The sequence below is a fragment of the Brassica rapa genome, chromosome A02 (assembly GCF_000309985.2).
Source record: "Brassica rapa cultivar Chiifu-401-42 chromosome A02, CAAS_Brap_v3.01, whole genome shotgun sequence".
Lineage (NCBI taxonomy): Eukaryota > Viridiplantae > Streptophyta > Magnoliopsida > Brassicales > Brassicaceae > Brassica > Brassica rapa.
Window position 1 is genome coordinate 6291638 of NC_024796.2, and position 16249 is coordinate 6307886.

A 16249-nucleotide genomic window follows, 5' to 3' on the forward strand; every position below is an offset into this window, starting at 1 on the left:
TAAAGAAAAACAAAACAGAATCAGCTGTTCCAAAGATCTGACGGAGAGATTTAGATCAACCTAACCTTTGTAGGAAGGAATTGGATGTACCAATGAATATGAACAGTTTGGGTCTTGCTGGATCATGTGAACCGATATAGCTATGATCATGGATTCCTGCGAACAACACATCGGTCGATCAAATGTAGGTGTAAGTTTGTAAGAAGAAAACAAAAACCCATAAGAGAGAATCTGAGCAATCGCACCTTGACGGTGGAAGAACAGCTTCCAGTCTCAGAATATGCAAGAAGAATCGATGATTTAGCCATTAAACAGCTTCTATATTGAAAGTGATACTGTATTCAATAGTCACGGGCATGTCGAAACGTCTTTGCGAGATGTTTAGGAGATTAAGTATATAAACACCGCCTGGAAGAGGAATACAAAGCATTGAATGTTTGAATGTGGTAGTCCAAAGGAGTAAATGCTTCTTAATGGCGATGAATTGATGTATCCATAACGTTTTAGAGGAGAAGAATCTTAGACGAACGGACGCGAACAAAGCTAGATCCAGAAACTAATAAAAAAAATTGATCCAAAGATTCATCAGGAAGATACATCTCGAACTATATGGTTCTTGATTGAGAAGGATTCGTACGACGTCGGATGGAAGGTGACGCTTAAACCTAAACGTTAAAGTTGATTTCTATTGGGCTGGCTGACTGGTTTCTTCATCCACACTTGAGGCCCAAACACATTCATAAAAGCTCGTATCAATTGCAGTTAATGAAACGGCGCATTTTCCTTACCTGGACACGTGTCACGCCCACAAAACTCGAATTTCCTAGCTGGATGCTGATGTGGCGCGCCCAGGAGAGAGGAAACTCTCTTTTATATATAAAGATTAATACAATAGATAATCTATAAGATTGGGTCTAAATGATGAGCAAGAAAATGAGTGGGAGTGAATTTTTTATCATTCGTTACAATTTACATTATTTACAAATAATATTTGTTCCTTATAATTTCTTAACATTCCTTAAAATTTAAGGAATAATAGATTACAATTATTCCTTATCAAATTAGGAGATGAATAATTTTTTCTCTTGTTTTATTCCTCTTCATTCTTTTCTTTCATATTCCTTATATTTTTTTATGGTCACCAGTTAGAGCCAATCTATATCATTTGAAAAGCCGAAACGTTTAGAGATTTCTACCTAAATATTTTATAATGTAAAATCTCATTGCATCATAACTAAAAATGCAATCATGATGAGATTCCCTTGCATTATTTTATACCTTTGGTCTAATTACTATCTACATTATATATTACAAAATTTTCACTTAGTTTAATTTACAAAAATATATTTGAAAACAAACAAATAATAAAATTTAAAAAAAACCCAATAAAATGCTATGGTAACTATTTTTAGGGATAGCACTAGGTTCGTTCATGGAAGTACTGCAGAGGCGGGCGTAGTCCAAATCAACAAGAATGTTGATGAACCACTGAGGTTTTAAAGACAATTTCAGTTCATTCTGGGGTTAACACTCTCATCCGTTTGATGTTTGAAAGGCTGAGAGGTCATTGTGAAGTATATGAGATGTTAACTCATGATTTATGTGTGTGTCTTGTTCAAAATGGTGGTCCCTAATATGGAGGAGTTGATGATGAAACATCTGATAATGCCATTTTAGACAATTTATCGAGCCAAAGTGTTCACATTGAGAAGTTACATGAAGACAATCAGAGAGAATAGGATGTTGTTGTGCCTGAGTATCCAAAAGAGGATCACAATGAAATGGTGCAGAGACTGCAGGAGGCTAATGATGGGTGATGAACTTCGGTCATGAACAACAATACAAAATATGTCCACCAACGATCTTAACATGCAGGAGATGTTTAATCTGTAAACCCTTTTGCTGACAAAGGTGACGTTAGAAATGGATTAAAACGTAAGGGATGGTTAACATCATCAGATAGTAGTACAAGTAAATTTACATAAGATAAAAAGAAGAAAATGAAGCAGAGCGAAAATAGGTAAGCGGAACAAAACAAAGCAAAAGGCTGATATGAAAGGTGATACAAATGGAACGAGCTCAGTAAATGAGGAAACCAACAACACTGAGAGAGGCAAGGTGGGCCCATAAACACCTCTTCCAACATGAGAGTATTGTCTAGGTCTAAACATTGACTCGACAGTCCAACGTCTAAGGAGATAATCAAAAGTATCCCCCATACATTATTTGCCTATTTAAAACGTAGCACCAAGATGACTATTGCTATGTAAGTGCATAATTAGGTTTTCTACATTATGTAATAGTCCATGATCTTGGACTTAGTGGTGGTTTGGTGATTTATTGGAAGTATCATGTACATTTTAATTTTGTTAGTCATTGTTATAATATGATGGATTGTAAAGTTCTGTGTAATGATTTTTTTCTACTTTTCAATTATGTATGTTCACCCAAATCCATCGTTTAGGCAACATATATAGGAAAGATTGGAGAGAATGAGTACTAATAGACAAGGAGAAACTTAGTTAGAATTAAGAGATTTTAATAAGATCTTTGTTAATATGAAAAAAAACTCGAGGAAGAATCAGGTCGGAAGTATTTTTTTTATCCATTCTGAAACATGATGAGAAGTTGTGGTACTTTTCTTGATTTAAACTTTGTTGGAAACATATTCTCATGGGTGGGACAACGAATAACCCATCATGTTCAATGTTGTTTGGACGTATTATGGCAAACATTGAATGGTCTACAATGTTTTCTGCACTATAACAGAAGAGTAGAGTCATGTGGTTATGAGCTGATGATTGTAATACCAAATACTTTCATGCCATAATAACACTTAAGAAATGAAGAAGGATTTATTTTCATAGGTCAACAAGAGATTGCGGGGGTAGCAGAACAATATTTCCACAACATCTATATGATATTGTGTTCTTGGGGTTTGAAAAGAAAGTCATGAAGTATATGAATAATGATCTAACAAGGGCGATAACAAGAAAATAGTATTATGAAGTTTTATTTTTGACTATGACCTCATAAAGGTGTTGGACCTGATGGTTTCTCAATAATTTTTATCAACAATTTTGGGATGAATTAATCTAGGAGATTATAACAAAGGTGAATGAATTATTTGAAGCAGGAAAGTTTGAACCTCATCTTAATAATCATATCAATCTACGCTTGATCCTAAAGGTATTTCCACAAAAAAGATGAAATTTCTTTATGCAATGTTATTTACAATATAATTTCAACTTTGTTTTTGGAAAATCAACTCAAGAAGCATCTTGGTGATATATTCACAGAAAATCAGAATGCTTTCAACCCGGGAAGGATGATAATTATAATATTATTGTCGCATATGAGATATTCCACAGACTGAAGTTCCCTAAGAAACAAGCTAAATCATATTTGGGGATTAAAATAAATATGACAAAGGTTTATTATCGTTTGGAATGAGAATTTTTCTCAAGTCAAAATGAGGTCTATGGAGATCGTTGAGAAGTGAATATATTGGATCATTGATTTTGTCACTACAGTTTGTTATTTTATTTTGATCAATGGTTCGTCTGAAGAATTAGTGGAACTTACCAAAGGGATTCGACAAGGTGATCCACTCTCACTTTACCTCTTTATTTTATGTGCAGATTCTCACACATAATGAGAAACCTCACGATGGGATGAAGATCGCCAGTACTGCACCTCTAGTGAATCGTCTACTATTTGCAGATGACTGGCTTTTCTTTACCTTGGCTAACTGGAAAGCAGGAAGAACACTTAAAGAAAATTTTAAAACTTATATGAAAATATCTGACGGCAAACTATAAATCTATAGAAGTCTTACAAAAGATTCGGCTGTCAAGTTTCATCAGTCAAAAGAAAAATTATGTTAGTCATACACAATAAAGGAGGCTTTAGGAATTATTTGGAATTGCTTGATCAGAATTTTGGAAATCGAAAGAGTGAAATGTTCAAATACATTATTGATAAAGTTAGATCAACAACTCAAGGTTGGAATAAACAATTTCTTTATCTATGTGATAAAGAAGTAGTATGAAGCGTATGTCCTTGTCATGCCAATATTCTCGATGAATGCTTTTAAGATATCAAAGCAAATTTTGTGACGAGATAAAAAGCATTTTAGCAAGGTTATGGTGGGGATCGGGAATGAAAGAAGAGGGTTACATTGGCACGCTTGGGATAGAGTTTGTGTTCCTAAGAAAGATAGTGGGCTGGGTTCAGAGAATTATAAAGTTTTAACCTAGCTTTACTTGGAAAGAAAGTCTGGAGGATACTTCAACATCCAACATGCCGCATGTCCCGGATTCTTAAATGTAGATATCTCCAGAGGTTAATATGTTATAGCAGTGCAGAAAAATAATTTTTCTTGTGAATGGAAGCGATGGTTCATTTATAAGCATGCAGACAAATCTGTGGATTCCTGATTATCCACCCAAACCTCCAAGAGCATTAAAACAATCCAGGTATTTAAACCGTTTGGATTTACTTCAATGAAGATGGAAACAAATGGGATGAGGAAAGGCTCTGAGATGGTCTCTCCTGAGGATGTAGACATAATTGTATCACTCAGTATTACATCTAGAAAAATTTTAGATCTACTAGGCTGGCATTATAATGAAGATAGAATATATACAGTGAAGTCTGGTTATTGTTTAGATACACATCTACCATTCACTTCTATGTTGAATCCTATCTTTAGAAATGTATATATTAAATGGTGCTTGAAAGTAACTTGCCTACTTAAATCAAACATTTTCTTTGGAAAACGAGTCCACGAGCCTTGGTCACGTGAAATAATGTATCTAGAAGATATATCACAAGAGAAGGCCGATGTAAGAGATGTTGCTCAGCTGATGAAACACATAATCATATTTCTTTGATTGCATATATGCATAAATGGTTTAGTGAGACTATGGTATATCTAGTGAGACTATTAAAAATAGCTCAATGACTTTTGAAGAACGCTTGGAGAAATTTCTAACCTATAAAACTACATATTCACAACCACAACATCTTCCCCTATGGGTTTTATGGCGTCTATGGAGGAATCGAATGTACTAATTTTTTACCAGAAAATATATATTAGAATTCAATTGTTAGACAAGCTCGAAGTGATGCAAAACAATGGAAAGATTGTGAACAATGTCAGGATAATCACCATGGACAAGTACGCTCTTTAACTTCAGGAAGAACAAATAAGCAAGTTTGGGAATGACCATAGGTTGGCTGGATGAAGTGTAATGTGGATGGTTCATACATCAGTTCAGCTACTCCCACACAGGTATGATGGATAGTAAGAGATGATAAAAGATGGTATCAAAGAGCTAGCCAAACAAAAGGTATGAAAACTGAGAGTCCAATGGAATGTGAGATACAAACACTCATTATAGCTATAAAACATTGTTGGAGCCGAAGTTTTACAAAGATAATTTTTGAAAATGATTGCAAAAAGTGGATAGTATTAATCGTAAAATGCTACAATTTGATATGTACAGCTAGATTCGTGAAGCAATTTAGTGGAAGAACAAATTTAAAATTATACGATTTCAGTGAATTGGTATAGAAGGCAACAAAGAAACATATATATTGGCAAAACAAATTATCCGGACCAATGTTTTAGTTTATTAATATCAATATCCAATATATATATTGGCAAAACAAGTTACTCCTATATCAATATCCAATGCATATTGCACATGGTTATGTATGCTCGCATTCAAAATTAATGAAAGTAAGTTGATTTAAAAATAAAAATCGTAAACAAATGGAAATGTGTAAAATGAACTTAGTCATTCTAAAAGTATTATATACCCCAAATGTTATATGATAAGAATGTACTGTTCAAAATACATGCAAGCTATGGCTATGCTAAAATTGATGGCCATGGTTATGGTAAAATACAAAAAAAAATTCTTAAAAAAATACTAAAATTTATTCACACTGATAATCGTGCACGTAGGTCGCGAAGGAGCATGTAACGTTTACCAACCGTTGCAAAGTCGACACTAAAGTCTAAAGCCTAAACCAAAACAAAATGCGACTTTAGAGATGTTCGTATATGGGCTTACAGTATTGGCCCATTTAGGTTAAGTTCTAGGCGAGTGTTTACTGATAAAGGCCTAACTAAGCTGTGCTTTGTACAAATATTATTAACGACACGCTCTTGGTTATCAGGACAAAAGAAAGCAAGTGGCAAATTGGCAATGCCGTCTCTGTCAAGCAGCTGGCCATTCGCAATACTTGCAACAAAATTAAAACAAACGAAGTAGTTAATGCTATATTTCGTTACAATTGTTTAGATATAATTTTAGAGATCATATCAATAATTGATGTCTTTATGTCCGACTTGTATTGCATACGAACGTGATGTCATTTTCCTGGGTATTACATTAGTTAGTTGATTGATGAGTATTATTAATTGATGGAACTAACTAGAAAGTCAGAATAATGGAAAAATAAATATTTAAACACATATATGATCGTGATAAATGATTTCTTTTCTTTCATTCATCACTATATATTGGTTCATATTGGTTTATCAAAGTCCTAGTGCATAATAAGATGAACGAGCCTTGCGGTAATGTGAACGAGGCATGCATTTAAATGAACTCGTTGAGAAAAATGCTCCAAATATGAAATTGAAAACATAAATTGATGCAAATTGCTAAACAATAGGATACAACTTAAATGTGTACAATCGAATTATTCGTCCAACCATGTTGTTGTGAAAACGTTTAATCGGGTTTTCTTCTTCTTATAGTATACACGTGATTAATCTAGAAAACTCGAATGACTACCATTCTCTTACATAAAATCGTTAGCTAATATTACTCAAAATTCTGTAAAGAAAAGAAATTCATCTATAAATCTTATAAAATTAGAGATTAATACGTTTGCTACCTAAATAGCTCGCTAAGCTTTGAAAAGGATTGCTGTTCAGTCATATGTTAATTGAGAGTTTGGCTCCACACATTTGCGGTGTTCAGAGCATCAGTATCAAAGAGAAACTCTCAAGGATCTCTTTACCATATTTTACATTTACTAAATATTATTATTTTGTCACCACATTTTAAATAGAAAATGTGCTAGACCAATAAACAAGGCACACAGAGAATGAGTCTTTTGAAAAAGCATGGGAGTTTCTTCATCAACAAGTGTCTCATATTTTTTGCTCTTATATATAAAACATTTACTACTATGTGGTTCGCACAAAAGTTACATGTCTTGATTGCTTCATATATTTTTGTAAGTATTATAAATATATTCTTTTACATAAAATTTTTTTATGATATAACGAAGTAGCATTTCCATCAATAAATCATAAGTTCTAGAAGCTTGTGGATTTCTTTTGATTGTTGTACATTCTGGGAAGGACATATAATACTATACCTGTGTTAAAATATACAGAAAGATGAGGAGATGTAATATTATACCGGTATTAATATATTTTGGGAAAGACATAATATTGTAGAGATGACCAGAAGCATTGGAATGGAATCTAAGCAGAAAAGGGGGAGACTGAATTATATAAAAACCACATGATTATACTTTTTATGGTAATAGTAAAGGTTCTTAAACAATCGACAAATAGTCAGTTGTGGAACTCTGTACGATCTTTTCATATTAATGGCCTTTCATCAATTATTATTAATATGTATAATGAATTAAAGATACCCTAATGAGTCGTCTTTTTTTAGTCAATCTTGTATTCTTTTTGACATGAATATTCATGGTTAACAGAAACAATTTTCTGATATTACGTACTCTACTAAATAAATAGCAAAAATACAAAATGAATGAATTTACTAGTATATTGGTTACAAATTAAAAAAAAAACTGGGTGAAAAAGTAAATAATAGAAAAGTTGATAAGAATATAATTAGTTAAAACTAAAATAGCAAATAAATAAATAAATTAAAATCACACATTTACACCAAAATATAGTTTATTAATTAAAGCAATATTTACCTAGTTTTAAAGTGTATATTTTAAGATAATTTGCTAGGTTGATCAACTAAATAAATAAAAATCAATTTGCCATCCTCTCTTGACCGTCTTTCAAAACTTTGGACCATACGACTTTGACTCTCTCTCTCTCTTTCTAAAATCTTTCCATCGTATTTGGCTGCTTCTTCTCTCTACTTTTCTTCACTTTAATATTTTCTATGTTTTCAAATAAGAAAATAAAAATAGAACGAATAACTTTCCCTCCCTCCCATGTCTCTCTCTGGTTACACATAAGCTACGCGATGGAGCTCTCTAATTATCTATCCTCCTTCCTCATCTTCATCTTCAAATTCTCATAATCTTCTGTTGTGTTTGGGAGAAGGTGACATCATCCTTCATGGACGCAATCTTCTTAACGGATGATCCGAATACCCGGAAACAATTAATTGGGTCGCTAGCTCATTCTTTCGGATGCATCTACGTTTCTCTCTGGTCCTATTATTTTCCTCGACCGTCTAAGTAATAATCATCATATCTACCTCTTTCTTGATCCTTACATATATACCCATTACACATGTCATGTTCATATATCTTTATAATGTATGGTATATATTTACTATTTTATTCACAAAGGTGCATTTTATTTTTTGAGCTTCAGCTACTTGATATCATTCGATGGATATTACAATGAAGCATCTAACGAGCCTTCTACGTCTACTGGAAGTTTAGCGAGAAGATTGTTCCATGAGTATCGCCAATCCGTCATTCCTCTCCAAAATGGGTAAAATTATTCACCATAAAGACATAGACATGTGCATAACGTCTGAGTTCTATATATATATACACATGCATACTAGAATATTGTATAATCTAAATGTTTTGATTATTCAATGAAGACATATACCAAGCATGGCGTTCATGAATAATCTCCCATACCTAGAGATTCAGACACAAGATATTCAAAGACTTGCTTCTAACGACGCACAGCGTCTCTTCTATCAGGTCATTATCAATTCTAACCAATAATGCTAATACCGTTTCTTGTCAATGATATGAAAATTCATTGCTAATCATTTTCCTACTCGTTTCATCAAATTTCACAGGAAGCAAGGATTCAGGTACATTTTTTATTTTTTGTATAACTTCCAACCAATGTAATACAGATATTATATTCAATTTATGTATATATAACGCTGTATTGAATATGTATAATGATCAGACGGTGATATTCATGGGTTGTCGGAGCGGGGAGATCGAACTCGGATTGACGTATGATGCTGCAAATGTATGTATTTATACTTATAAATAATTCAATAAAATCATTATTATTATTTTTTGTCTCCCTTTCTCTATATAAACATATATTAATGCTGTATGTACATGTACATTGACCCAAACGACAGATGAAAGTAGAAGCAAGTCTTCGAGATTGGTTCCCTGAAGATTTCAGTAGAAAAACTTCTCCGGTCAACTCAGACTATCTCCGGCCACAGCCTCCTCCGTCTTCATCCTCTTCTTCTCTTAGATCACTAGACAGTCCCCAAAACGCCTCCGAATATTCCTCTCTCTTATTCCCACTCATCCCTAAACCTTCAACGACGACTGACGCCGTTAACGTTCCGTTGCATACGCTGCTAGCTCCGGTCACCACAGCAGAAACAACGACCAACATGATCCATCAACAACAACAAGAGCCTTTGTTTCGCAACCGTGAACGTGAGGAGGAAGTAATGACGCAAGCTATCTTAGCGGTTTTATCGATGTCTTCAAGTCCTTCGTCGCCGCAGCGAAAAGGAAAGGCCACCGCTTTTAAGAGATACTACTGCGTGGCTAGCGGCGGCGGTGGGAGCGGTAGAGCACCGCAACCGCCGAGTGTACGGAGGCAAAGTATGATGAAAAGAGCTATTTCGTTCTACAATAGGCTTAACATTAACTGGAGAGAGCGTTTTCCCGCTACTGGCGGCGGCAGTGATGGAATCGGTGGAAGCGGTGGCGGGCGTGGGCCAACCGCAACGCAGTTGCATCATATGATATCGGAGAGGAAACGGCGAGAAAAGCTTAATGAGAGCTTTCAAGCATTAAGATCTCTCCTTCCTCCTGGAACTAAGGTATGTGCTACCATCTTGTTTTCATGACATAAGTTCAATTTGTATACAAATAAAATTCATTAACCTTTTCAAACTTTAACTAAAAACGTATTAAACACTTTGGCTAAGACTGTTTCTTTTTTTTTTTTTTAATATATGATCACAATACTTTTATCATGCTGTCTATACATTAGATTTCTAGGTTACATATATTTCATATACTAACCATGGTATATGTTTTGAGCTAATGTTATGGTTTCATTTACTAACCATGATATATGTTTTGAGCTGTTATGGATAGAAAATATATGTATTTGAGCTAATGTTATGGTTAAAACTTTTGAACAGAAAGATAAAGCATCGGTCCTCACCATTGCAAGGGATCATCTAACTTCTTTGCAAGGTGACATTTCGAAACTACTAGAGAGAAATCGAGAGCTGGAGGCTAAGCTAGCGGGGGAAAGAGAGATGGAAATTTTTTTACAAGCCGATGAGAGGTTTAACGTTCGTATAATACATATACCCGAATCCACATCCAGAGAAAGGGTTTTGGATCTAAGAATTGCTCACAGAGGAGACAACATTGGGGCTGATGATTTGATCATAAGGCTTCTAGAGTTCTTAAAGCATATCAACAATGTGAGTTTAGTATCAATCGACGGTAAAACCCGAGCTAGAGAAGATGGAGTTACTTCGGTCATTCTCGTGAGCTTAAGGCTCAAGATTGAGGTAAAATAACAATCTTCACTCTATTATCTTATTTGAGATTTGTTAATTACCTAAGGTTTGCAATTAACTTATTAAAAATGACTTACTTTGTATATTTTTTCTTTCAGGTAAAATATTTTTTTTAATAATACCTTCTTTCATTCATTTTCAATTTTGTATAAGTTAATTACTCATACTCATTGTTAGTCAGGTTATACAGAAGGATTAAGTATTTTGTAACGCTAATAGTTGCATATAGTTTTTTGGTCTACTTTTTATAAATTAATATCAAAAGAAAGTTCACATTTTCTAAGGTGTTATTTAGAATTTGGTGGGATTTATTCAAGAAATTGCATTGATTGGTTGGATTATTTGTTAGGTGGAAATTTATGTGATATATACATCCAATTTTTCTTAAAAAGGTCAAAATTTTCTCTTCCACAAATTTATTTGATGGTGTCTATATAATTATGTATAATTGATAAGATCATTTGATAACCACTAGTTCGATCTTGACTAAAAGATTTGATAGTCGTTGTGAAGAAAAGAAATAAACGTCAAAGTTTGATTGTTTTGTAGGGTGAATGCGACGAATCAGCCTTCCAAGAAGCAATCAGAAGAGTTGTTGCTGACTTGGCTCACTGACAATAAGTTTGATTATTTCCTAAATCCTAACCGTATGTTTAATTCTTATAATCATAGTTTCGTTTCTCTTCTACGCTTACAACTTATAATAATATACATAAAATTAATGATTGATGTTATTTACGGACAGTCTGTTTTGTTACGCTCGCGTTCGGCGGCTCATATCGTTTTCGATGGTCCTCTTCGTGTTCTTATTACTGTAGACTGTTTCAGCCGTTCGTCGCTATTCCGTGAATCAATCTTGACCCATTGTTTCTGTCAATTATTATTGTTGTTAACGTCGTATATAGGCAATATTTATTTAAATGAAGCTGATGTAAGCTTTTCTTTAAAAATACATGTTGGTATATTTTATTTATGATTGATGGGTAATGTATAATTTAGTATTCAATCATTGTACTTTCCGTCCGCACGTAGTCCGTACCGGTTTAAGTTGTAGAGATTTTTTCGTTTTCTGTTTTGTTTAATAAGTTGCATATATTTTTTTTTATTGTGTTCTAATTTTATAAGAGCATCCAATCATCGATTTTAGTCTCGTTAATACAATATATGATCTTGTAGAAGATATACCAAACAATTTTTTTATTTAAAGATATAACATATAAAATTGTGAGTCACGATCTATAGAATCTCTCTGAAATATATGTGGCTAAGTTTGATGTTCTTCTGTCGCCCAAATTGACTGAACTTTTTTCTTGCTAAATGGAGAAAGGAAACGATTACGACATCTCAAGATAAAAAAGGAAAAGTGAAATTTCAAGAGACTGAAAACATATGGATTTTTATCAAAAAAAAACATATGGATTAGTTCCATTTAAGGAATATACCTAGTTCTCCAAAGTGCACTTTGAATCAAACGTATAATTATTATATGCTTTATTTCTTTGTGTAATAACAAAGAAATTATAAGACATAAGTTTTGCAACATATATATAATTCAAAAAAAAACTGCAATACCGAAAAACAAATTTTCTTAATACAGATTATTTGATAGACAATGAACGTCATTACAAAACTTAAAAGATGCAATTTACCATTTTACAAGTATGAACTAAAAAATATCATTTGATTTTCGAAAAATAAATAAAATGTAATTGCGAAGAAAATGAGGGTATGTGGGCTAGAGTGTCGCAGAACAAAAACATTTGCAGTCTGCAGAAAATTCAGAACTTAGGTTTTTGGAAGACGGCAGTTTTGACCCGATTCAGATTAAGGAAGAACCTTCTTCTAAGGTAATCATCTCCGAACCTCGTAAAGCTTTATTAACTTTTTTTCTATATCAGCTACTCAGGTTATTGAAATAATCTTTATCATATTATATATTGAGAGACTCCTATGTACAATGTATTTAAAAGAATAAATCAACACTTAAACACGTGGAGCTTTAGAAGATTATGCTTCTAGTTACTTAAAGATGAAAAGGAGGTCGGCTATTTTAATAGAAAAAAGTGAGAAACCCAAAAGCTTAGTTAAAATGTCCTGAAACATTGTATTTAACTAGATTTTTAGTACTATATATTCCTTCCGTTTCAAAAAGTTACATATTTTAAAAAAAAATTATTTAAAAAATATATTTTTAATGCAATTTTTATCAATTAATAATGAAAAATTGCAAACTATAAAAATATTAATTATATTTTTTAAGTCTTGTTTGTTTAAGAATATATAAAATAAAAAAATTACAAAAAACTATACATTAATAACTAAGTTTTATTATATTTTATTAATACATGTGAAAATCCTAAAACATATACTAGATGAAGTATTTAGTCGTGACAAATAGCTATATATATATTCATCATATTATATAATATTGGCAATTGAAATTATGGAACCAAAAAACGGGCTGATCTTATAGACTCTTTGTATGTACACATCAATAAATAGATATATTGTAATTAAGATGAAACACTAGTATTGTCTGTTAATTTATACACATCATTTTAATACATTTGGTATACTTATATATGTTATATTTTATTCTTTTTGACATCATATGTTACGTTAAATAGAAATTAATGTTTCTCAGCATTCGTATCATCGAATCATTTTATCTTTATTATATTAAGATATATCTTTATCTTTATTTAACATTTTTACCAAAATAGAAGAATTATTTTATGTTTCCTTTTTTTTTTTTCCCAAATTGAATTCATTCATAATCGAATTACCGGTATTCATACACAAGCTGGCGGCAAAACGAAATAGCCCCAGAACCAAAAGCCCATAAGAAGCGGCGGCTAAAACCCACACTGGGGCGACTAAAACCCACACTCGGGTGATTTGAAACAAACACAAACTATAAAAACTAAATCAACACTAGCACCAAAAGCACGTTAACATCCACGCAAAAGCCACATCAGATCACTTAGCAATTTTTTAAAACAGAGTAAATGTCAATGGTCGGGAAGTACCGCTGCTGCCTATAGCCCGCCACCCGGCACCCTCCACTACTGCACCCAAACCACACTTATCGCTGCTGCTCGCCGCCAAACGATAAGACCAAAACCCGGGGACTTCAAACCTCGACAAGGGGAACCACTGCTCGGTCCACGCGCCTTGGATACATAAACACTCTACGATCAAAGAAAGAAGCTCGCCCAACCACCAAGAAGATGAAGCCTTGCCAAGAACCTCTCCAACACTCACGGGAAAGGAACCAAACGACAAGCAACCAAATGACACATAACCCCTAGAACAAAGACTGCTAAGTCACAACCATCAAGACGCTTACACCCATGGCCTATAACGATTAAGACTCACACACCTAACGGTACAAGAGCCCAATCAAAACGCTAATTACCATAGCTGGGGATGCAAAAGACGGGACAGAAACAACCGCCGCAAGGACAAGACCCCCAATTCCCGCTCGTCCACTCCACCACAAAGACCCAGCTTTGAATAAGAAACGATGACAAGAACACTGGACGAGTCCGCCATGAACCTCGCGCATCACCTAGACATGGAGAGCACCGCAAAAGTCTGAAGGAGAAAACCAGATCTGTCGGTGACACTTCCCAAAAGCCGACTCCCTTGCTCTACCAAGCTCACACCAACTCGTCGGAACACCAGAAAGCTCACCCACCGGCGAAGATAGTTCTCCACAGAGCAGAACCCGACACTTACCGACGTTGAAAAACCCAGAATCCCAGAACATATCGAAGATGGATCTTGTTAGAACCAGGAAGCAATGATAAAACTAGATCTAAGAGAAAAAGTAGCTTCCGACGTCGGAGAGACCAACGCCGGAGCAAAGCAGGAAGAACACTTTCTGAAACTTTGGGAGAAAAGAGAGAGAAGAGAGAGGCGTGACCAGTGTTTCAAATCTGTAGTCTTGAATTATTTTATGTTTCCTTTAAAATCCCCTTTAAAAGAGACGTGATTTATCATAACTCATATACCTGATACTATTTCCGAATAGTTTCATGGCCCTACTTCCATTTGTAAAAAGTCAGCTCTTTTAAGAAAATTGGAACTTCAAATGAATCAAACTAAAGTTCTGAATAATTGTACACGCGAGACCTTTTTGATTAGTATCCATTGATTGAATACTCTGATTTCGTCAAAAGATAATGATTGATTATTTAAATTCCAAGATGTTTTTTTTTTTGCTAACAAATACTAAGTAATTTCACTCCTGTGTTTTGTTAGGTTGTGACTTGTGAGGGAACATAACTCTATAGACTTTTTGTTTTGTTTGACAAAAACTCTGTAGACTAGTAACATAGATTTAGATAGCAACCCACATTCCTCAATTCTTTGATTAATTCGTGCTACTAAAGCTGTTACAAATGACTTTATCAGAAATTCATAATTTACAAGCCATCTTTGAAATAAATTCAAAGACAAAAGGCGCCCTTTATAACAATTTTAATCATAGATTTAAATTAGTCAAAAATATAATGTTAGTGCCATAAAACTTCTAATATTTTGGAATCCTAAAAATGTTTTAAAAAATATTTCTTACCACTGGTATTATTTAGTGCCATAAACAAAATTATAAATTGCAGTATATACCGTCTATTTAGGAATAATAATCCTCTTGCTTATGAATTTCAATTAAAAAAATAAAATTATTTGATTAGAGTCCACATCCTACATATATTTAACTAGCACGGAATTCCAAATGCATATAGTAAACGTAAAATATTTGAAAATGCGGATGCAACTTTTTTTTTTTTTTGTAGGAAGCGAATATGTTTGGGAAACATCCATAAAGTATACAATAATTAATATGAAATTTGTTAGCCTAAATTAGGAATGTCAAAAAGAAGTAATTAAATTACTACATACAAGATCATAACAAAAAAAAGAACGAAACATACATCTAATAAGTGATATTAGAAAAGAAAAAATAATAAGTGATATAAGACTTTTTTTATTATAAGAGTTGTACCTTGCATTCTTGCCGTACGTGGCTTTTGCATGCGTATCTAGCTAGTTTCTTAAAAAAAATTTGTCTAGGAGACCATTGATAAAAAATTTCCTCTTTGATCCAGTTAAAATGCGGCTTCTTGAGATCGGAAACCCGACCTATGCTTGTTTTATGAATTAGCTCTTCACAAGCTTGCTTGCTTGTACACATGGAAAGAAAGAGTGGGTTGCAACTTGTTCCCTTCAACTGCTTCTCAGATCTCACTTCGTATACATGTATTTTGAGATCAAAATAATACAAACAGAGAACCAAAATGCTATAGCCCATGATTCAACTGCTATTTTTACTTGTGGAAAAACAGTCCATTTGAAGTCATAATCAACAGCCAAATCAACTTTTGAGAAAAGAAAAGAAAAATCATATATCTGTCTTTGTTTTTACGTCGGTTAGATGATTGGTAACGAGAAACGAT

The 16249-nt window shown here is 33.5% G+C and overlaps 1 protein-coding gene across 1 annotated transcript; it reads left to right on the forward strand.

The window, feature by feature from the left end:
• Positions 1-65: 65 nt before the first annotated feature.
• On the forward strand, positions 66-15714 carry LOC103851797 (putative transcription factor bHLH041). Its single transcript, XM_033283851.1, has 8 exons — positions 66-8481; positions 8621-8743; positions 8859-8964; positions 9066-9080; positions 9182-9247; positions 9366-10070; positions 10398-10778; positions 11337-15714. The coding sequence occupies exons 1-8, from the start codon at positions 8360-8362 to the stop codon at positions 11400-11402; spliced, it is 1584 nt and encodes a 527-aa protein (XP_033139742.1). The 5' UTR covers positions 66-8359; the 3' UTR covers positions 11403-15714.
• The last annotated feature ends 535 nt before the right edge of the window (positions 15715-16249 follow it).